We start from the raw sequence: 24,181 nt of genomic DNA, 5'->3' as shown, positions 1-24,181 counted from the left end.
TCACATACATAACATGTTTAGATTTATGAAGGCCTAATGTAATCTTTTAAAAAACATGAAAATTATATTTGTATAAATATTAGTTTTAGTAGTTCCTATAGTATTGTTGTAACCACGCTCCTGCGCTACACTAATGATGCGCATCTGAGCACTACTGAACACGACTAGTGAAAGACATATAGAGACAGGAAGAGGACTGTTGTAAGCTAGCTAGAAGTCATGGGAGTTTGAACAGTCTGGTGCTGAGTGCTGTCCTGTGTGATACTAGGAAACTGTGTGGGAGACCTGGAGCGACACTGGGAAGTGTGTCGGTGGTCTGTTCTGGTATGTAGTAGGACTCTTAGAACTTAGACATATTACTCCCTGTGACTTTATAGCAGACGTCCAAGTCTAACTAGTAACTATTACTATTTGTTGATGCTTATACTAGTTAAACTAAATAAATACATCATTTACTCTTGTCAACCTGTCTTTCGTTGAGTGCCTGCCTTAGAGAGTTACAACAGTATATTAAAAACAATGAATCCAAAAAGCATGTGTCTTGTACAGCTTCAATACACTGACTGAACTAACACAGTAGATATGACTAGCATGTTGTAAGCCCATTCTTAGAATGGAGTGTACAACAAATAGTACAGACATATGGAAACAGATAAAACAACAATTCATATAATACACCACAGCATCTTCCTACCTTTAAAATAATTTTAGAATAAAATGGCACAATATGAGTCAGCACCATGAAGCAACAAAACAGTAAAAGACCTGAAGAATTCATTATTGACCTTTTGCACTCTTGTAGCACAGTACATCCAACCGCTGCCTGAAAACACAATGAAAATAAATCTTAAAACAGGACATTACTTTATAATTATTATATAGAAAATAAAACTTTTTTTGTGTGTGCCTATCCAAATTCCATATTCTTATCTTAGAAGTAATATTTGATTAGTCCTAGAGATATATTCACAATAAACTTAATCTGCTAAATTTAGTAAAAAAAAATCCTCTTTAAGGACTTATGAGAGTCAAAGATTTTCCTTTCCACTCTACTTACAGTTCAGACATACTCATTTTAGAATTAATAGGAGCTTGGAACATTATTAAATGGTGGGTAATATCAGTGTTTATTCAAATTCAAACCCAGGACCTTTAATTCATGAGCCAAGACACTACCATTTTGCTACCACTATGATATTTTACAATAATATCAACAGCAGAGCTAGACAGGTCTTAGAGTGCAACCCCCAGGGCACAAGACGTAGGGGAAGGCCAAAAAGAATGTGGAGATGCAGTGTACTAGATAAAGCTGAGAGGTCAGGAAAGAGCTGGGAAGCCATTAAAAAACTAGCAAAAGACTGTGGAGAGTGGCGTTCCATGAGGAATGCAATGGAAAGATGATGAGGAAAGATGATGATGATGGTATTTTACATAATCGCCAAAAGCTCTACAACTACAGCCAACATGCCTCATATGTAAGATTTGGTAGGAAATATAGTTTACATAGCAATGAAACTAGTTATAAAATGGGCAAATTACTTTTTAGTTTAAGTTCCTCTCTTTAAAGGCAAAGAATAGTGCAACTCCTTCCAGTTAATTGATTTTATGTGACATATTGCACTGCCTTTTCTATACCATAACTCAGTACTCATAAATTTTTTTTTTTGGTTATTAAAATATCTTATCTAAAAAAAATGTTATTCCACTTAGAATAAAACCAAAGACATACGTGTCATAGCCAAATTTCTTAGCCATACTTAGATGGCCGAATTATTTAAGTCTTGTCCACTTAATATCAAACTTATTTTTCTCAATTAATTAATGAATGGAAAAGTTTTTGTATAGCTTTAACGAAGGTTCTATCTATATTAAGTGACTATGTATGAATGAGGTGTGTGGAGGCAGAATGGTAAAGCGCATGGCTTTTTAACCAAGGAGTCTCTGGTTCGAATCCAGGTGAAGACTGAGATTTGAGTTTTAGGATTTTTAGGGCTATCTGAGTCAACCCAACTATAATGGGTACCTGACATTATTTGGGGAAATTAAAGGGAGTTGGTTTGTTTTTTTTCAGGCTACATGACATCTTCATTAACCATGGGCCAGATAATCTTTACATCATCTGCCTCACAGATTGCTTTTTTTATGTATGGAACGACATTATCTTAAGAGATCATTCTCAAAGACATCTATTTAGAATGGCCTGGTCCAGAAACCACCATGCAATTCATTCAGATATAGGACCTTGACCCTCAAATGTTACAGAACAAAGAAGAATATAATAATAATATATTAGAGTACATAATCATCATACGACTAAGATTAAAGGTTAAGATACTTACAAAGCTTAAAAGTTTGACAGAGCTTGCCAATACAGCAGATCCTACTAAATATTGTATACAGCCCATTGTAAGAGTGATTATCTCTGTCACAATTAAAATACTGACAAATATCTGAAAGAGAAACACCAAATATAAGTATCCACAATCCCTAAGAACTAGAGTTTAACAAACTCTTACTTTGAAGTTATAAAATATATATATATTGCTTTTAAGATTAAGATGTTCACTTTTTTAAAATGGATACTTTTATATTTTATATGTATCCATACTTCACAATTAATAGACATTACCATAATCATAAGCTAGAGAAAAAAGATTACTTTTTTAAAACAAAGCTTATATAAAGGAACGAGATGCTAATTACTATCTGAAAAAGGCGGGGTTTGGATTCCTTTCTGCTATGTAAAACAAAATTAATTAATTAGTACTAATTGATTCACTAATTCCTTATTTTCAAAAAATAGATTCATGTATTGTCATCGACTATGAATAATTATGCAAAATTTCAACTTGATCCGAAAATGGGCCATGGAAGAAAAAACTTGTCAAATCGTAATAAGGGAATTAAATTTTATATACATCCACATTTCTCATTCAGTAGCATTCCCCTTATTTCAATATCAAACAAAATAATTAATCACCAATAATTAACTAATTTTTTATTTTTTTTATTGATTCAGGTTCAAATAATAATTGTGCAAAGTTTTAACTTGATTCGAGAATGGGAAATGGGAGAAAAAACATGTTCAAATCTTACATAGAGACCGACATAAGCTTTGTAAAAAATCAATACCAATACATCATCTTAGATTTATTCTACACAATTAATAGACATCTCTAAAATCATAATTCAGATATGATCTTATATTTGATAATAAAATAATACTGGCTGCTTCTAAATACATTATAATGGTTTGCTCTGATCATGTGTTATGCGATTGAGAATGACAAGAAGGTGGTTTGAGGTTTGAACTCCTACTTTCTACTCTGCCATAAACGTTTATCCATTTAGTTGCCCTTCTTAATTGAGAATCTGAGTCAGGTGTGCCCTCAATGTTTGAAATCATATTTCTTACTAACTAAAGATAGTAACTAAGGTGCTTGCCTGAATGTTTAAAAAAAACAGTCCTTGAATATATCTGTATTTCACTAATTAGACAATATATTATTACAATCATGCATTACTATATTTACCATTTTAAAAACAAATAATGTGTCTATGTGGAGTGATCCTTTTTGTTGTTTAAGTAGATATCCCAGCCAATAAATAGGCAGATATAAAAGTAGCATGAAGCACGGAAGTGGCAGCAACAAGGAGTCTTGAAAACATTGTGTGATCTGAGGCCATGAATTGTTCCAAGACAATCCAGCATCCTGTATATATGTGGAAAAGTAATTGTCAAACCAATGTTTACACATGCTAAATTGTACTGCCTGTAAATATAATATATTAAACAATGACTATTTATTAACTTTTTTTTATTTTAACAGAAAAATATCATAGGGAGAAAGGAAGATGGCTTTTTTGGTTAGGTGAAAAGAATAATGAGGGGTAATGGTCTTTCTTTATATCTCTTTAAATCCATTGGGCCACATTTTTTTTCTTGCACTTTCTTTCTCCATCAAAGACAGAGTGTATAGTGGTAACTCTTGACTGCCATTTCATAAGTCAAAGGTGTAGAGGCACTGGAATTGTATTTATATGAGATCTGTATTAAGGCTCTCAATGTGATGCCAAACTCACAAATGTGGTTGCACGGCCATATGTTATGCACTTCTTAGTGTTGTCATAACGGTTCAGAGTTTGAACCTACCCACTGTCATCCCCAAATGTCTTGCAGGAAGTTTAGGCTATTAAATCTACCTACAAGTCAAATAGGTGATCTTTATATCATCTGCCTACTGGAGTACTGGGTTTAAAAAAATCTTTCTTTACTTTTTTCTAGATAGACTACATGCAAATGAATACCTAATGTTATATGCTTTCAGAGCTGATGTTAATGATGATTGGCTTTTTACTTTTACAAGATCTAGATCTATATACTTTTAGGCCTATAGCCTACAAATAAAAATTTATAATTTCTTATGCATTTGTTCATGGGAAGCAGATTCAGGATTAATTAGAATGGCAAAAGGGAACTCATGTGAACACTCCTACTGCTCTTCTGAAACATCTTGGTTCAAAAATGGCAAGCCACTGTTTCAGTGTTTACTGTTTGTTATTGTGTTTTGTTGACAATTGTGAAATAGTTCAGTGTTTGTAAGTCTACTCAGACATGATTTTTTAGGCAAGTTAGTGACAGTTTCAGCTACTGTTTGTAAATTAGATAGACTAATTTTATCAGTTATGGCGTTCCTGCTTAACTGAAGATAATTAAGTCCTAAGTGTATCCATCATCCACGACCATGTGATAGTGACTGATGTTTTAATCTAATCTTATATAATCTAGATCTAGATCTTGTTTCTAATATGTTTAGATTATTAATAGGTCATTGTTTGCAGTGGATGTTTTGTGAAAGGTAGGCCTACTTCAAAGGATGTGACGAAGATCTTATAGATTCGAATGAAGGCTTTTACTCATAATCATCTTATCTTATAAAATAGAATCTACATATGATTAATGTATTAATCTACAATATGTCAATAGTGTCAAAATGTTTAATTGTCTACAATACTTTATTTCTCTGTAGTAACACAACAAATAGATACTAGATCTATTTAGGCCTATTATAATGTAAATTATATAATTTAATAATTAGGTTAGGCCCTATAATAATTTAATAAATTATAATAATAAAAAAATAAAAGATCTAGATTAGTAGATAGCCTATACGATGTCTATACTATGACCGATCTCTTAAACTTACTTCTCTCAGATTCTAGTGCTCCACGAATGGTCGTGCCTAATTTTTTGTACCATTTTAAAAGTCCGGCTAAAAGACGCCCATAAAATGTTAGTCGAGGTCGCTTAAATGCACACCACAGACTTATGCACCTATTAAGACCTAATATAGATCTAGATCTTCATCTAGAACCTAGATCTCATCTAGGCCTATAAAGTTTATAAAGTAACTTATATTTATATTTATATAGATCTATCTAGATCTTTATGATCTGAGTAGGCCTATTTTTGATTAGTATTTTTTGTAAGGCTACAAATGTCAACGCACAGTTCTATCTCACTTAAATAGTGGCTTAATTTTTTATGCTTTGTTTTTTCTTTTATATGTTTCAGATATTCCTTCAGGATTGAAGGTTAGTTACATCATAGCCCAAACATCCCGCATATGACAGGTGATGGAGAAGGACAGTTCAGAGCGCATACCACACGACCGGCAGCCATACTTAGATCAATATACCTAGAATTTATAGCCTTATTATCTAGATCTATATATATCTAGATCCCAATTGCAGGGCCGGATTCGGGGAAGTCAGACGGGGGCTACAATAGAGATTTCAACCATGTTTCAACGAAATCATCAATCACTTTTCGTCGAAAAATTAAGTTTTTAATCCATTGTATTTAGTTAACAAATTAGCCTACCAGATTCTACATTCTTTGTTGAATTTGTGTAAGTAATACATTTTTCAAAGAGTTGGCGGGAAAAAGGTTTTTCTTTCACTCGGAAAAAAAATAAGGGCCTCATTACCTTCGTAGCCGCGGGGCGTCCATATGGGCCTATATGCACGACCGTTTCTCTGTGTAATAAATATCTTATGGATTTCCATCCCAAGCTATCATACTCCAATTATCCAATAGATTTACGTAAAAACTTACCCAAAACGGATCTATACAAAAGTGCGAAGCTGTCATGTTTAGCAATTCCATGTTTAGGTAGAGTGCTTTCAGAGCAAGTCTTATTGTTTACAGTGAAAAAACTGTCATACCTGTAATAAATGGTATCATAGCTAAGAATTGAAACAAAGGTTCCAATGGATCTATTGTAAAAATTACAGAGAATGTCAAATTGAGACAACAACTTTATCTTGGCACCATTCGTTTAGGCCTATGTGTAACGCAGATTCAATTGTTTTGAGGTTGTTTTTAAGTTAATTAAGTTATAGTTAAGTCACTAGAAACAAGGTCAATCAAGACAGCTTGTATCTCCAGAAGAAGACGTAATCAAACTTATCAAAATTAGGAATCTTAACCAAGAAGTACTTTAAGATTTGGAAACAGAACATTCCTATGTTCGGTAACACAGTAGTATCCACTGGCTTAGCATGGGCAAGGTATTGAGAAGAATGTGGATCTCAAGGAAGAAATCGTTATATCCTTTACAGGACATTGACTGTGAATTTGTTACTACTAATATTTCTAATGAAGAGTAGAAGACGGATTTCATGTTTTTCATTGGAGATATAACAATGGGTGGTTCGCACATGAAATGTATGTGCATTTTAAATATTTTCAAACAAAGTTTTCCCATTTCACAAGGCAAGCAAGTGAAAACAGATTTTTATCATTTTCTTTGCTGAAAGGTGAAAATAATTCTAGTGAAATGGTTGAAAAGTTAAAAAGTACAAGACTTATTTGGATTTCCTGACTGTGGAATTAGAAAGCAAATTTTTAATTGTAAGAACGGGTGGATGTGCTGACTGACTGTAATTTGACAGCAAAAAAAGGATAACTAGCTCTAGTAAGATAGTGTTGAAATGTTATAATGTAAAAAGACAATAACAAACTTTAAAATCTATATTCGCAAAATTCGTTTCAGAAACTGCTAACTCTTGTTGTAATTACTCAATGGAAAGTGTATAAAAAATGAAATGTAAATGTACAACACAGTATAAATGTGAATTAAAAGACATTATAAACAGTTAGTAAGCGTATTTTTCTAAGTTGCAAGTACATATTATATGTAACTATATATATATATATATATATATATATATATATATATATATATATATATATATATATATATATATATACGGCCCCCAATTCCCCATTTTTTTAATGCGGCCCTCGATAGAAAAAGGCTGCCCACCCCTGTTATAAACGATCAGTGATATTTCTACGCACATTACAAATAACCATGTTCTTTTGAAGGCCGTTGTCCACAGTAGCCTATAAAAGCACTAATTACCATGTGACAGCTGCGCTGGGTCTGATATTTATCCCGCATAGGAGAAGACCGCATGCCAAAAAGGCGATCTTCTTTGGTAAGCTTAAAGGAGGAAGGCGTAACAGAGGTGCCCCCCCCCCCTCCGTAAGCTCAATAAAGATCTACTCAGAAACCATTTCCTCCTCACTGACATAGAGGAAAGTAGCTGGCAGCAGATGGCCTCTGAGAGAGATAGTTCGAGAGCTCTCTCAAAGAGCGCAGGACACACATTTGAGACCCAAAGACAAGACAAGACAGGCGCAGAAGACGAAAAGAAAAATTAAATAGACCGCCGGCGGACTACGACTTTGTCTGAACGAGATGTGAAAAAATATGGAGGTCGCAACTGGGCTTGCGTGCTCATGTGAAACACTGCACTCATCTTTATTCTTTGGAATCGAAGACATTGACATGAGAAAAAAATCTTTTTGTAAATATTTTATATAACTGAAAAACATGCCACAGGTGTCTTCGGGTGTTTATTTTGCGTAAGAAACTTTAAAATACAATGGAACCCAAATAATTCGGAGAAGTCATAGCTATGATCACTTTGATCTTTTTTTCTAATTCTTAATTTTCACTTTTTTTTCCAACCACCCAAAAACAAGCCAGAGGCGAAATCCTTTAACACAATGATATTGATCGATTTCTAGAATAGCATTTTGAGATGCATGGCGTATGGTAGGCTATGTTACATCATGTATAGGCGGAGACTGGCCTATAATTTGTGGGTGTATATAGAGAGGGACAAAGACAGAACGTCCACTTCGCCCAAGAAAAATGTTGCAGGAGAATATTGCATTCCAACGAACAGTAGGTCAACTATATTGAAGAACCTTGGGCAAACATACAATATAAAAATTTTCATAACCCATTTTTCCCAATAAAACAAAAGAAAGAAAAAGTTTCGATGATTGGATATATTCTCAAGCTGACATAGATCTATTTAGATTACTTTATTCAACTGAGCTTTCAACAATTATTTTTCTTAAAAAAAAAAGAGGAAAACGACTGACTAGCACTTATTACGCAAACCAGATCTACGTTGGAATATTTTAATCTCCCATGAATACACCATTTTCAGCTTTGTATCCACTTTTAAAATGCACGTATCAGCTGGGCAATGCTTCTAAGCATTTTAATTGCTACCCCTCTTTTGATTAACTCTTTCTCTTCCAACTGACGATACCAGCGTTGATTCCACCAGAATGTGGTAAATAATTACGGAGAGAAAGAGTTAAGCCAGCTAGGCGATGTGTGAGAATGCTGCACTCAGAGCTACAGAAATGCAATATTATACCCTGTCGTCAACATGGAAGTATCCATGCCAGTTTAAGTCAAATCAAGTCAAACAAAGAGAACAAGTACAAATTGATGCTGATCAGTAGGCCTAATTTTGTGATAGGGCCTACTGTCTAGGCAGATTTTGTCAATAATAAAATATTTCGTGAGCAGTTCACAATAAAGTTATTATTGATTAATTAAAATCATACAAATACGCATGAATGTCGATGATATTGGCTAATTTTTCAAACATTTCAAATGTATTTTTTAACCCAACATTCAGTTGGTCAATTGATGACTTGTTTTTATAAATTTTAAATCATATTTTTAATTAGAAGTATAGAATCTGGCCCTTGTTGTTTAGAGAGAGAGTAGTCCTTAAGGGACTGCAGGCACGACATGGCCTAAATTGTGCCCTTGTGCCTCAAATCAAAAATCAAATCAAATCAAAAATCATTAGAAGTAAATAAGACCACCTTAAAGGTAATGCAGACAAAATTGTTGTTTCTGCAGATAAAGTTAAGTCGTTTACCTATTTAAATAATTTATTTTCATAAGGTGCCAATTTAAATTGGTACGATTTTTGCATAAGCAAAATTTAATTAATGTAATGAATTTAAAAGAAATATATAAACAAACCTTTAAGTAACACAAATGAACACAAATATAAAAGTTACATTAAGCAAATCATTGATTCATTGTGGCACATGTGCGTCAATGAGCAATGAATAGATATGATAGTTCAAAGAAGTGATACCAACGAACTCTGGAATGTACGACAAGCGAGAATGGCACAATTAACAGCTACACTGAACAAAAACTAGGTTACAATTCACTTTCTACTTTCTGTCATCCACTCACAAAGGGCTAGATCTAGATCTTACAAATGTACACTAAAAAAAATAATTGTCGAACTAGATCTATGAAAGATCTAGACTCTCTTGATCTAGATCTAAATGTCCATGCAAATATAGATAATCCATCACGAACTTGGTTTCACTTTTTATTCAGACCAAAGTAAAGTAGGTTGCACAACAGACGGTAACCCATTGCTTAGGATAAAATAGATCTACCAAATTTCTCATTTGACATCCCCCCCTTTTTTTTTTATTTAGCTACTTTTATTATTCTATACATTGAACGTCAAGATCTAGAGTTGGGTTTATTTTGTTCATTCTTTTAAAGAAGACTTTTTTTTTCGTTGTTGCATGTTTCGGATGTTCCTTTAGATTTGAATATTACGGTACATCATCTGCCCAAACCTCCTTAATAGCGGAGGGGTCGAGGGTTCGAACCAGGACCGGGACTATCAATCCATCGAACGAAACTTTAGATCGCATTAATACACGACCAGGCAAGATCTAGATTATAACAGGCAAAGAATCTACATACCAAATATATTTCCAATAGAAATATAAAAAAAATAAATTTGCAGGCTAAGGATTCATAACAAGTTTTTATAGCCTACTATTTTCATTAATTACACAACATTTCAGCATATACTTTCATAAGAATTTTATCACCCGATGGTGGAACAGTTGAAACATAAATGATAAAACGTCATCTAATTTAAGTGTACAATAAACACGTTTCTTTAGAGCTTCGATACGAACGAGCCTTATTCTTATATTTACTTCTTTGACACGTATGCTAGCACCTCTTAGTAACTGTAGTTTTGATTTAGTTTTTTATAATCAGGAGAATGATTTGAGCCCCCCCCCCCCTTTTTTTTCCCCTCACGACACGTTCAACAACTGTAGGCCTCTATGTAGGACTGACTATAGTTTTGCTTTTTTTTTTTTAAAGATGAGATGGAAAGGTTTGAACGTTATCACAACCCCCCCTCCCCCCATGAATGTGTTGTCTGTACTTTAAATTAAGTTGTTCTTGGGCTGCTGCTTGAATCTCGTAAATGTAAGTGATTGATATATATTTAGCATCTTTTTTTTTAGTGAGGTTGGGGGAATGGGACTGTCAGGTTTGTTTGTTTTTTTGTTTCATATTTGGATATTTATAAATGTATTTATTTCATTTGATTTCTCCATAGTACAAAAAGGATGGTAGCAGGGTTCAGCCTGACCAGTAGGCCAGGCCGTGCGGTTTGCGCGCTGGACTGTCGTTTGGATTTATCGATGGTCCCGGGTACAAACCCTGCCCGCTCCCATCCCCCGTCGTCCTGCGGGAGGTTTGGACTAGGAAGTAAACTATCTTCAACTCTGAAGGAACATCCGAAACATGTAAAACAAAACAAACAACCATTCATACACAGAGTAGCCAATTCTACTATAGGTAGATGATGATTTAAAATAATAGCTAACAAATGTAATTATATTATAGGCCTATATATGTAAAGAAAAAGAAAGCCGCCCTGTCAGCCACCCCTTGGACATAGGCATACATATGCACGAACTCAGTGGCAAAACTCTTCCGCTCCAGAATTGGCTTGATCTGTCACTCATGATTCTGTCCCTTCTCAAGACGAAACCAAGGTCAATAACTCATCTGGGCGCATCCATTGTCTTCCGAGACAAAAGGAGCCACACACAACCACACACACACATACAAACATACATACATACATATAATTGTATATGCTATCTAGGTATTCAGTAATCACAAATACAGGGTACAATTAGAAAATCCATTTGAATTAACATAAACGCTATGTGCCCCAATATAACTTGTCAACATGGTGTCATCGTAGACCATACGCTGACAGTTTGAGATTTCAAGTAAGTATTTCAACTGATCCACAATTGGCATCAACTCTTCGGTACCGTTAGCTGACAACCAGCGCCTATCAGTGAACATCGTTACTGAGAATGACACTCAAAGGACTGTAACGGACACTTCTGAGCGGATAGTGCAACACCCACACTTGCAATGGAATCTTATTAAATACCTGGCACCCTATAATAAAAGAATGCCTACTCTATGACTGGAAATAGTAACTCTATAGTAGAGTAGAGATATAACTAACAAAGTAATATCTACAGTTAACGCTAACAGTTTGAGATTTCAACTTATCCACAATTGGCATCAACTCTTCGGTACCGGTAACTGACAACCAGCGCCTATCAGTGAACATCGTTACTGAGAATGACACTCAAAAGACTGTAACGGACACTTCTGAGCGGATATAGTGCAATGGAATCTTATTAAATACCTGGCACCCTATAAGAAAAGAATGCCTACTCTATGACTGGAAATAGTAACTCTATAGTAGAGTAGAGATATAACTAACAAAGTAATATCTACCGTTAACGAAGATACAAAATTTCCAGAATAATAAGTTCAAGGAAATGGTTCTAAAACTGATTTATACAAACCAAGAAATCTATTACTGACCAAACACCCGGTCCGTTTCAGTTAACTTCAGAGAGTTAACTGCCTCACGAACAAAGAATGACCAATAGCCTAAACGTCACCGGACTTTATGACGTAGCAAACAAATCAAAAATACAATCGCTTATACACCGTAGGCCTACAAGGTTTACAAATAGAGAAAAAAATTAATCAAGTAGAGAGAAATATAATATACTGTCCAAGCTATTCGTGACACCCCAATCCTTGCTACGCTCGCTCCATGCTGTGCTCGTGAAAATAAACATATATGCAAGCAATTGGGGGGGGGGGTGAATTTTCACTTGGGGAGGAGGTAGAAGAATTGAACACCTTAACGCAGTGCTTTTTTTTTCTAAAAATAAAAATAGGTGCCGGTACTCAGTTATGGATTGCCTAACTCTTAACTACTTATAAATTAATAATAAACAAGAAAAGTAGGCCTAATATTTTTTTTCACCACATTCAAAAAGGTGCCGGTACGCCGTACCGGTGCGTACCGTCACAAAAAAAAGCACTGCTTTAACCTATCCCTTAATCTGTTGAACTGTTGGGGCACCACATAGGATCTGTCGACCGTCTTCCTCCATTCTGTCTTAAATAAAATCTTTTCCTGTGACCATAAAGTTTTAGGTTGTATTTTTTTTTTACACTGGTCAGCAGGTCATCTTGGGGCCCAGTTTCCATTGTGATTCCGTTCCAAAGCTGCTCATTTGTGATGCGGTTGTTGTAGATGATACCCGGGATCTATAGCATGGATGGTTGCCTGGTCTTGCGGTTTGTGCGCTGGACTGTCGTTTGGACTTATCGATGGTCCCGGGTTCAAACTCTGCCCACTCCCATGCCCCGTCGTCCTGCGGGAGGTTTGCACTAGGAATTAAATTATCTTCAACTCTGAAGGAACATCCGAAACATGTAAAACATTTTACATTTCAATTCCATTGATAGGATCATTTTCTCTAGGAGTGCATCAGTCTAATTTCAGTGTCGATGGGCTTTGCCTTTGTCTTTCCAAATTCTGTGAGTTTTGCTAGTTCTGCTGTGAACTGACGTCTCCATGAGTTCATTAAGTCCCACACCGACGGCACATTATTTATATATAACTTACAGCGCTTAATTACTCTCCCATACTAAAATTAAAGAGATTACTGTTATTTAGCTTCTTTATGCAGATAAATGCGCCTTATTGCACACAACTTCAACTTGCCGGCAACGAATTTACTTAGGCCTCTTCATTATGTTTGGACTGTTTATTAAGCTCAGAAAATCGAAGGTCATGCTTTGAACTCCCCAAACAGTAAACTAACTCGCCTCTGAAGCATGACCTCCGTTTTTTTGTTTTTTGTTTATCTGATGGACAGACCAAACGAGGTAAATACTCAGAAAGACGCAAAGATAAAGGCTTATTTCTTATTCCATATGCTAGGATAAATTTGTACAAGTGCTCCTTCTTCCATAGTGCTGTTAGAGCATGGAATTGGTTACCTGAATCAGGAAAACCAACGACTTCGCACATTTTCAGTCACCGATTAACATGCATATATTATATATTATAGGCCTAACTAGATTGACAGGGGGGTGCTCGTAGGAAAAATCATCAATTAGACCTATTATTTGTGTTTTACATGACCAATATTTCTCAAATCCGTGTTGTTATGGAGTAAGGGCATTACGTTAAACTAAGTGGTTTATAATATTAAAACATTATGTGTTCTTGGATTTTTACATGTGACGCTGGTGAAGCTTTAAAAATTATGTACACTTCAAAATGTTAGAAAAGATAAAAAGCTTTTTAAAATCAATTAAGTAAATTAGATTGGCGAGGATCAAAAAAGTAGATCTAATATAGAAGTCTATATTTTGTTTTGGCGAACCTATAATAGCAATGTTTAGTAGCTTTTGTGGCTGTGTGAAGTCGAACATTCCGGGCTCACATAGGTCTCACCAGCCACATGAGGAGGCACAAAATCCCGGTGCGAAGCCCTCAGCCCCCTGGATGACAAAGTGGTCATCATCGAACCTCTATGGACGAACTATAGTTATAGATATAGTAGCTTTTGGAGTAGTTCAGAAAAAAAAAAAAAACAAGAACCTTATTTGAGGATTTTATTGCTTTTGCGTTGGTAGCACTGAACTCTTCCGTTAAAGAAGAAGAATTAAAATAACACTTTACGATCACAACATAAATAATATCAGATCTAGAGTCTAGTCTAGACTCTAAATCTAGACTATAATAGAAATTCTAAGAAATCTAGTCTAGACCTAAAATCTAGATCTAGTCTTACTAGAGAGTCTATTAATCTTATTCTCTAGTAGATCTGATGATCTAGATTCTAGTTAATCAGTAAGTTGAGTTAGTTAATGTTAAGTAACACTTTCACTTACACTAGTTACTAGTCTAGATCTAGATCTAGTACTAGTACACTGTGACTTTGACTTACTTAGTGAGTTAGTGACTTAGTGACTTAGTACTTAGTAACTTACACACTCACAGTGTTACACTCAACTCACTCTCAGTAACAGTGACTGAGTGACAGTACTCAGTAGATCTAGTAAATTCTAGTAACACCATTTAATTTAACATCATGGCATGAGTTACTCAGTTAGTTTAGGCAGTTTTATTGAGTTTTAAGTCAACTTAAGTTAACTTAGTCACGACTTAGACTTATGACTTAGTGTTAGTCTGAGTTTGAGACAATGACTGAATGAGACATAATTTAGACTAATTTACAGCTAGAGACTAAAAACTAAGTTTAAGAGTAGTAGAGTAAGAGTCTATCATAAAATCTTATTTTTCTAGGTAGTAGATTTAGATTTAAATTATATATTATTATATATATTTAGATTCTAGATCAAGATTTTCCTACTAATAAACAACTGTAGACTGTAGATCCTTGATATATTCTAGTCTAGATCATCTAGATCTAGAATTAGATCTAGAGTCTAGAATCTAAACAATATTATGATATAGAGTCTAGAATAATCTAGATCTGTCATCTACTATCAACTATCTAGATTACTAGATCTAGTAGTGCATACAGCAAATACTTCTCTTGATATAGATAGTACTAGACTGTCTTAAGTAGTGTCTAGTAACTCTAATTATAGATCTAGATAGTAAGTCATAAGTTGACTAAGAAGCAGAGGTATTTTATATAAGACTTATCATCTTCTAGAGTCTTGTTTTAATCAAATCTTATAACTTCTATATAATGTTTGCTGCTGTGGAATTTTACATTTCAAGTATCTTTTCCCTTTGCAACTTTACATGTGACTTAAGAGGCGAATCCTTAATCTATATATTCTAGATATTATTATAATTATATATAATAATATATACTACTAGATAAAAAATTGTCTTTTTTTTTTGGTCTAGTCTAGTCAGCTTCCCAGTAAAGTAAAAACTGCAATGTATTCTTTGCTAGTGGTCTCTGTATTTCTACATGTTTGTGAAAGTTGGTTACTGAACACTGAGACTGAAAGAAGAATCCAAGCTTTTGAGAGTAAATGCTACAGAAACATGATGGGTATCAAATACTGGGAAAATAAGACAAAAGTATGTGTACTTTTACAAGTCAACATTCTGGCTGGCAAAAAGGAAGAGCTCCTCAGTACTGTGAAGAGACAAAAAGCTGAGTTGGTTTGGTCATATTTGTAAAATGTTTCGGATGTTCCTTCAAAGTTGAAGATAATTACTTCCTAGTCCAAACCTCCCGCAGGATCACGGGGGATGGGAGCGGGCAGGGTTTCAACCCTGGACTATCGATAAGTCTGAACGACAGTCCAGCGCGCAAACTGCACGACCAGGCAGCCATATATTGTAAGACATATATCACTATGAAAAGTCATTCTTCAAGGTTGAGTGGAGGGAGCATGAAGAAAGGGTCATCCAAAGAAAAGCTGATGGGATAACATAAAAGAATGGATGGACTGCTACGAACAGCTGCTGACCTGCAAAAGTGGAGGGATTTGGTTATGCAAACTGTCACAGCACTCCTACAACGAAAGTCAAGGAACAGATGAAATGATGAGAGTCTTAAAAGTCTAGTGACAGTCTTTAACTCTGCTTTAGAAGTTATTGGTTTTCCTCTCTAAAAAAAAAACCAGTGGCTTTTCTCTTAAGTTCTATCAAAATCTTAATGTACCCCTATTCTAAATTCTATTCTAGATTCAATAAATCTAGAAGACTAGTGCCAATGTCAATACTTAATACTAGTGACTAGATCTAGTAACTAAATTTAGGTTTAGATCTTGTGAAGATGATAGATCTAGAATGTAATGACATTAGTAATAGTTTAGAATACATGCAGGAACTATGTAATCAAATTACTACACTTAAAGAGACAAATAAAAATGCAGTTTTTTGGATTATGGGTGATTTCAACCTACCTGATATAAATTGGAAAACACTAACCATAGATAAACACCAAAACCTTAAGGACATAAATGAGCTTTTCATAGAAACTTTACACAACCTAAGTTTAGATCAAATAATTAAAAAGCCAACTAGATTAAACAACACATTAGATCTCTTCTTAACCAACAGACCTGGATTAGTAGTTGATTATGAAATTATCCCTGGTCTGTCAGACCATGAGATCATAAAAATACACAGTCGGATAAAAGCAGTAGCCAATACAAAACCCAAAAGAAAAATCTTACTCTGGAATAAATGTAACCTAACACAACTACACCAAGCTGCATTAAACCTTCAACAAACATTCTTATTAGAGAAAGACATTAACCAACCAGTCGATGACCTCTGGAATTTCATTAAAAACCATCTTAAAAGCATTATAGAAAATCATATACCAACTAAATACACATCAAACAAAATAAATAAATGCTGGTTTAATAATAGACTAAAGAAGCTTTGTAAACAGAAGGAAAACCTATATAGAAAATTTAAAGAAACTAATGCAGAAAGAGTTTACAAAAAGTATATAAAAATTAAACACTTAACATAAAAAGTAAGCAGACAGCTGCAGAGTGAATACATAAACAATGTAATATCTAAAGATAACAACAAAAACCTATGGTCATACATTAAGTCTAAGAAAATGGAAACAACAGGCATAGCGACATTAAAAGATGAACATAACATAATACATAATGATAATGAAACTAAAGCAAACATCCTAAACAAATACTTTGCATCAGCATTCTCAGCCCCAGGAGACAAAGACATATTACTTAATTTGAACCAAGTAGACAACATAGAAGATATAGTAGTACAATAAAATGGAATTCAAAAACTATTAGCCAACACCAAACCAAATAAAGCTTCTGGACCTGATGGCATTCCAGCTAGATTACTCAAAGAACTAAGCAATGAGCTAGCCCCAGTGTTCAAAATACTCTTTCAGGCTTCACTTAACCAGGGCAGAGTACCAAAGGACTGGAAAGAAGCTAATGTCACCCCCCTATTTAAAAGGAGAAAAATCTGACCCAGGAAACTACAGACCAGTATCACTTACCAGCATCACATGTAAAATCCTAGAACACATAATATGTAGCAACATCATAAACCACTTAGACAAACATAATGCCCTCACACCATACCAACATGGCTTTAGGAAATATAGATCATGTGAAACACAACTAATAGGACTAATTGATAATTTTTCAAAAGGTTTAGATAATAGTGAACAAATAGATGCTATCTTACTAGATTTTTCTAAGGCTTTTGACAAAGTTCACCACCATAGTTTGCTTAAAAAAATTAAAATATTTCGGCATTAATGGTCCACTGCATCAGTGGATTAAAGATTTTCTGATAGGGAGAGAACAAACTGTAATAATAAATGGCTCTAAATCAACACCGATAACAGTAAACTCAGGTGTACCTCAAGGAACAGTCTTGGGTCCACTACTATTTTTAATTTACATAAATGATTTACCAAATTGCATTACTTCAGGAACAAAAGTCAGATTATTTGCAGACGATTGCATAATATATAGAACAATAAAAACAACACAAGACACAGATATTTTACAAAGAGAATTAGATGAATTACAGAAATGGGAATCAAATTGGAGCATGTCTTTCCACCCAGAAGAATGTCAGTTGTTAAGAGTAACAAAAAAACTAAAACAAATTAATTCCACTTATCTTATTCATGGCAAACCAGTAACACAGACTAAAAACGCAAAATACCTAGGTGTTATAATAAATGAAAAACTGTCATGGAATCCACATATTGATGAAACTACAAAAAAATCAAACAAAGCATTAGGATTTATTAAAAGAAATTTCTATAAATCAAATAAGAACATAAAACTAAAATGTTATTTAACCTTGGTTAGGCCAATAATAGAATATGCATCCTCCGTTTGGGACCCCTCAACTCAAGAAAACATTAAGAAACTGGAACAGACACAAAATAGAGCAGTGAGATTCATAACAAACGAATATTCACATTTGACTAGAGTAACACCTTTAGTAAAATCACTAAATTTAGAAAGCCTTCAGGACAGAAGGCTCAAAAGTAAAGTAGCAATCATACATAAAACACTGAACCATAATCTTCAAATACAAAAACAAAATTTAATAAAATACTCTGAAAGACACAAAGATAAAGGCACATTCCTCGTCCCATATGCTAGGACAAATTTGTACAAATACTCCTTCTTCCCTAGTGCTATTAGAGCATGGAATGGGTTGCCTGAGCTAGCCAGGAAAACCAGTGACTTGGCTGAATTTAAGTCATTGGTTAATATGCATGACTAAATGCATGACGCGTAGGACGTAATCATCTTCTTTTTTGAAGTAACGTCTGTATTATATAAGATAAGATAAGATAGGAACAAACTATGTAGATGATAGAACAGTTTAAAAAAAAACATCACAAGATAAATATTGAAATTTTACAAAGAGAAATACATGAATTACAGAAATGAGACTCATAGTTTAAGGTATAAATGAATGATGAACTTATGCAAATAGTCGCCTCCTCAGAGATAGGATATACTAAGTATCAAAAAGTCGCCTCCTCAGAGATAGGATATACTGAGTATCAAATTATGAATAAGCTTAATAGTTAGATAGGATATACTCAGTATCAAATAGTCGCCTCCTCAGAGATAGGATATACTGAGTATCAAATAGTCACCTCCTCAGAGATAGGATATACTGAGTATCAAATAGTCGCATCCTCAGAGATAGGATATACTGAGTATCAAATTATGAATAAGCTTAATAGTTAGATAGGATATACTCAGTATCAAATAGTCGCCTCCTCAGAGATAGGATATACTGAGTATCAAATAGTCACCTCCTCAGAGATAGGATATACTGAGTATCAAATAGTCACCTCCTCAGAGAAAGGATATACTGAGTATCAAATAGTCGCCTCCTCAGAGATAGGATATACTGAGTATCAAATAGTCACCTCCTCAGAGATAGGATAAATATACTGAGTATCAAATAGTCACCTCCTTAGAGATAGGATAAATATACTGAGTATCAAATAGTCGCCTCCTCAGAGAGGATATACTGAGTATCAAATAGTCACCTCCTCAGATATAGGATATACTGAGTATCAAATAGTCGCCTCCTCAGAGATAGGATATACTAAGTATCAAATAGTCGCCTCCTCAGAGATAGGATATACTAAGTATCAAATAGTCGCCTCCTCAGAGATAGGATATACTGAGTATCAAATTATGAATAAGCTTAATAGTTAGATAGGATATACTCAGTATCAAATAGTCGCCTCCTCAGAGATAGGATATACTGAGTATCAAATAGTCACCTCCTCAGAGATAGGATATACTGAGTATCAAATAGTCACCTCCTCAGAGAAAGGATATACTGAGTATCAAATAGTCGCCTCCTCAGAGATAGGATATACTGAGTATCAAATAGTCACCTCCTCAGAGATAGGATAAATATACTGAGTATCAAATAGTCACCTCCTCAGAGATAGGATAAATATACTGAGTATCAAATAGTCGCCTCCTCAGAGAGGATATACTGAGTATCAAATAGTCACCTCCTCAGATATAGGATATACTGAGTATCAAATAGTCGCCTCCTCAGAGATAGGATATACTAAGTATCAAATAGTCGCCTCCTCAGAGATAGGATATACTAAGTATCAAATAGTCGCCTCCTCAGAGATAGGATATACTGAGTATCAAATTATGAATAAGCTTAATAGTTAGATAGGATATACTCAGTATCAAATAGTCGCCTCCTCAGAGATAGGATATACTGAGTATCAAATAGTCACCTCCTCAGAGATAGGATATACTGAGTATCAAATAGTCACCTCCTCAGAGAAAGGATATACTGAGTATCAAATAGTCGCCTCCTCAGAGATAGGATATACTGAGTATCAAATAGTCACCTCCTCAGAGATAGGATAAATATACTGAGTATCAAATAGTCACCTCCTCAGAGATAGGATAAATATACTGAGTATCAAATAGTCGCCTCCTCAGAGAGGATATACTGAGTATCAAATAGTCACCTCCTCAGATATAGGATATACTGAGTATCAAATAGTCGCCTCCTCAGAGATAGGATATACTGAGTATCAAATAGTCGCCTCCTCAGAGATAGGATATACTGAGTATCAAATAGTCGTCTCTTCAGAGAGGATATACTGAGTATCAAATTAGGAATAAGCTTAATAGTTATAGTTTACTTTTTCTTTTTCTTTTCCCTCCTTTGAAGGGCTTTTTCCTCCATTGTGTGTGCTTTGTATGTGTTAGCCTTACCTTTGAAAATCTATCTCACATTGATCTTGCTTGAAATTATACTTTTGACTTTGATCTTCTGAGAACAGTGTCAAGAGTAATTTCCATTTTTAATCTCTTAGATTCACACTTTTTCTTCTGGAAATCAATCATTTGCTTTTATTTTTTTTTTTTTTTAAAGTGACAAGCTGAACTTCAATTTAATTTTCACATTATCATTCAATGTTTATTATTGTACGTGTTATTTGCAGGTAGCCATGGCAGCAGCAGCTCAATTTCCATTGGCAGCTGACAATGGTCAGAAGGTTTCTTTATCAATGCAGAAGAAAACCTTTCAGGATATTTTAGGTATCAACAATTATTTTGTCGTCCTCCACCCACATAAAGTTTTCAAAACACTTTAATTCACTATTTGTTTAATGAAATAATTTATACTATTACAGTGATGCTTTCTTTCAAAACCTTGCCATCTAGTCTTGATATATTAAGTGGAACAGATATTAGGTTCACATTAATTTTTTAAATATGTCAAAGTGATAGTGCATTGCATTCTTTCTCAACCAATTTTTGACAAAGAATTAACCCATTGATTTGTACAGGTTAACTAAAAAAAAAGTGTTGTTTTTATTAGGTATCACTAGCTCTAAAAATGCAAAATTATCAAATTAAATTAGTTTTTAGAGGACAATTTTAGACAAACTGTACATTTTAATAGGTAAAATTAGAACATTCAAGTGTGTATTTGCAGGATATTCAAATTTACTTAAAAAGCTGTAGGCTATATGAGATTTTTATACAAGATTCCTTTATGGTGTACATTTTTATGCATGACTTTTTTGACTCTCATTAGATTGCATTGTCCAGTTAAAGAGTGACTTTTTTGAGAGCCACCAGCCAATTACTGATGACAATGTTGTTCTTCAGAGATTTTGTGCCAAGTTTGAACATTTGATTCAAGTTGGAATGAAAGGTTTGGGACACTAGTTAATTTTCATGAAATGGCATAGTCATCACTTTGCATTTAAAGCATTAAATTTGGTTGTGTTAGAGCTGAATAGTTATAGAATCTTGCGTAAAAATGATAAGTAAAAGTAGTAGTTCTTATCATTGAATGTTAGTGATAGAGATAACACTATATTTGAATGGACAAAACTATATGGAGAACTGGCCAGTCTGGAAACCACTGGCACAGTTCAATTAGATACAGCACTAGTTATCTGGATGCTCCAACATAAAAATGAGAATGCAAGAGAAAAAGAAGATTCTTCAATGGTTAATTCTTACTATCACTTGACATTAAACATGACTTTGTACACTTTTGTATCTGTATTTATCCAACAGAAAAGGTATCGCTGCTTGGGCGTAAGAAAGATTATTGGGATTATTTCAGTGAATGTTTGGCTTCTTCCAAAGGATCAAATGATGGCATTAAATATGTCAGAAATCTAGGAGAGGTAATTCATTGTACACAATTCATTTGTACTCAAGAACTACTGTTACTTAATAGGAGATCATGGAAAGTACATTGACTAATTAAACACTTTATTGTGAATTTGACTGTTAGGCTGATTATGACATAATTGGGGTTTTTTTAAGTGACATCTGTATTTTATAAGATAACATTAACATTTTTGGAGTCATAAATATAACTAAAAAAATTATTGTCACATGACAGTGTGATATTGCTGAAGGTCTGAAAGAATCTTATCCAATAAATATCAGAATAACAGCATTGACTCAATATAAACTAGAAATAAATAATTATATAAATGATAATATATTTTAATTTTGAAACATTTTAATATTTTTTTATTGGCTTTGTATGTGGCAGAAATGTTGTTATAGTTGCCGTTATTTTTATGGATTTTTTTTTTCAGAACAAAACCTCATTAGGTAAAGGTAGAGCATTCATCCGCTTCTGTTTGGTCCATCAGCGGCTTGCTGACACTCTGCAGCAGTGCGTGGTCCATGAGAAAACAAAGTGAGAGAGTTTTTCATTTATTTCAATTTCTAGAGTACCTCAAACAGATTTAGGTTTTAGGTTTAGATTTTAGATTGATAGATTTTAGGTTTTAGATTTAGATTTTAGATTGATAGATTTTAGGTTTTAGATTTAGATTTTAGATTGATAGATTTTAGGTTTTAGGTTTAGATTTTAGAGTGATAGATTTTAGGTTTAGATTTTAGATTAATAGATTTTAGGTTTTAGGTATAGATTGATAGATTTTAGGTTTTAGGTTTAGATTTTAGATTGATAGATTTTAGGTTTTAGATTTAGATTGATAGATTTTAGGTTTAGATTTTAGATTGATAGATTTTATGTTTTAGGTTTAGATTTTAGATTGATAGATTTTAGGTTTAGATTTTAGATTGATAGATTTTAGGTTTTAGGTTTAGATTTTAGATTGATAGATTTTAGATTTTAGGTATAGATTGATAGATTTTAGATTTTAGGTATAGATTGATAGATTTTAGGTTTTAGGTTTAGATTTTAGATTGATAGATTTTAGGCTTAGATTTTAGATTGATAGATTTTAGGTTTTAGGTATAGATTTTAGATTGATAGATTTTAGGTTTTAGGTTTAGATTTTAGATTGATAGATTTTAGGTTTTAGATTTTATGGCCCATCGGCACAATTTAGGCCATGTTGTGCCCACCACAGACAGACCAAATAATGATGTGAACTAATGAAATTGTGGATACAGAAATAATGAATTCTAAAGATGAGGGGAAAAAAACTAACGACCAAAAAAAAACAAAATTCACATACATAAAGTACTTATAGGTGGGTGACCTAATTGATTTTTACTTCATGGGGTGCACTGAACAATCTGAGTTTTAAAACCATACAAAAATATGTTTTCAGAGATTGGTTTGTTCCTGGAAGTGTGTTTTTGAGTCCTAAGGAGTGTCAAGTCTTAATCAACTCTCTGTATGATCTCAACTCTATGCACTTTGACCTCTCACCCAGAGGTTATGATTTAGATGCAGCATGGCCCTCATTTGCAAAGTGAGTTTGTATTTTTTTTTTTTGAAATTGAAGAAGAAACTGTTTCAATAAAGAAAAAAAGAGATTGCTTTCATTTAAAGATAAACATTATTTACTTTAGAATCCATTCACTGTTGAACAATCTTGATGGATTCTCTTTTCATAGTAATATATTTTAACTCTATTTATGGATGCATCTTCCTTTTGAAATAATATTTTTAATATGGTAAATACCCTTTTTTTTTTAAGACTAAATTTTTAAAAGTCGGATACTGCTGCTCTGTCATTGTTTTTTATATTTAATCAGCGTGGATGACCTTTGCACTTAAAGGATATTGGGACTTGTATTTTCTGTTTCTTAACATTGTATTCAAGTTTTCTTAAATCCATCATGTAATGGCCATAGAAACTGCT

The 24,181-nt window shown here is 33.8% G+C and overlaps 2 protein-coding genes across 5 annotated transcripts in view; one reads left to right on the top strand and one right to left on the bottom strand.

Annotated features, from left to right (window-relative positions):
• The window catches only part of LOC106057293 (multidrug resistance-associated protein 1-like), a 36,217-nt gene extending 26,475 nt beyond the window's left edge, over positions 1-9,742 (bottom strand). Inside the window, exons 1-5 of one of the 2 annotated variants that reach the window (XM_056004732.1) lie at positions 9,372-9,742; positions 6,119-6,228; positions 3,534-3,713; positions 2,340-2,450; positions 695-823 (exon numbers count right to left, since the gene is read on the bottom strand). In XM_056004732.1, coding sequence (XP_055860707.1) covers positions 695-823; positions 2,340-2,450; positions 3,534-3,713; positions 6,119-6,169 — 471 coding nt within the window. In that variant the 5' untranslated portion in view covers positions 6,170-6,228; positions 9,372-9,742. Of the gene's footprint in view, positions 1-694; positions 824-2,339; positions 2,451-3,533; positions 3,714-5,207; positions 5,317-6,118; positions 6,229-9,371 lie in introns of those variants that run through there. The other variant, XM_056004733.1, reaches the window with a different exon arrangement.
• Positions 9,743-14,245: 4,503 nt separating this feature from the next.
• LOC106060247 (FYVE and coiled-coil domain-containing protein 1-like) overlaps positions 14,246-24,181 on the top strand; it is a 39,385-nt gene continuing 29,449 nt past the window's right edge. For all 3 annotated transcript variants that reach the window (XR_008773643.1, XM_056004057.1, XM_056004056.1), the window contains exons 1-6: positions 14,246-14,418; positions 21,029-21,125; positions 21,628-21,747; positions 22,119-22,231; positions 22,655-22,758; positions 23,645-23,788. Coding sequence is in view for 2 of the 3 variants with exons in the window: in XM_056004057.1 (XP_055860032.1) it covers positions 21,035-21,125; positions 21,628-21,747; positions 22,119-22,231; positions 22,655-22,758; positions 23,645-23,788 (572 nt within the window). In the remaining variant the exon portion in view is untranslated. The remainder of the gene's footprint in view (positions 14,419-21,028; positions 21,126-21,627; positions 21,748-22,118; positions 22,232-22,654; positions 22,759-23,644; positions 23,789-24,181) is intronic.

Source organism: Biomphalaria glabrata, chromosome 11, assembly GCF_947242115.1.
Source record: "Biomphalaria glabrata chromosome 11, xgBioGlab47.1, whole genome shotgun sequence".
NCBI classification, from domain to species: Eukaryota; Metazoa; Mollusca; class Gastropoda; family Planorbidae; genus Biomphalaria; species Biomphalaria glabrata.
This window is presented reverse-complemented; position numbering and strand designations above follow the sequence as displayed.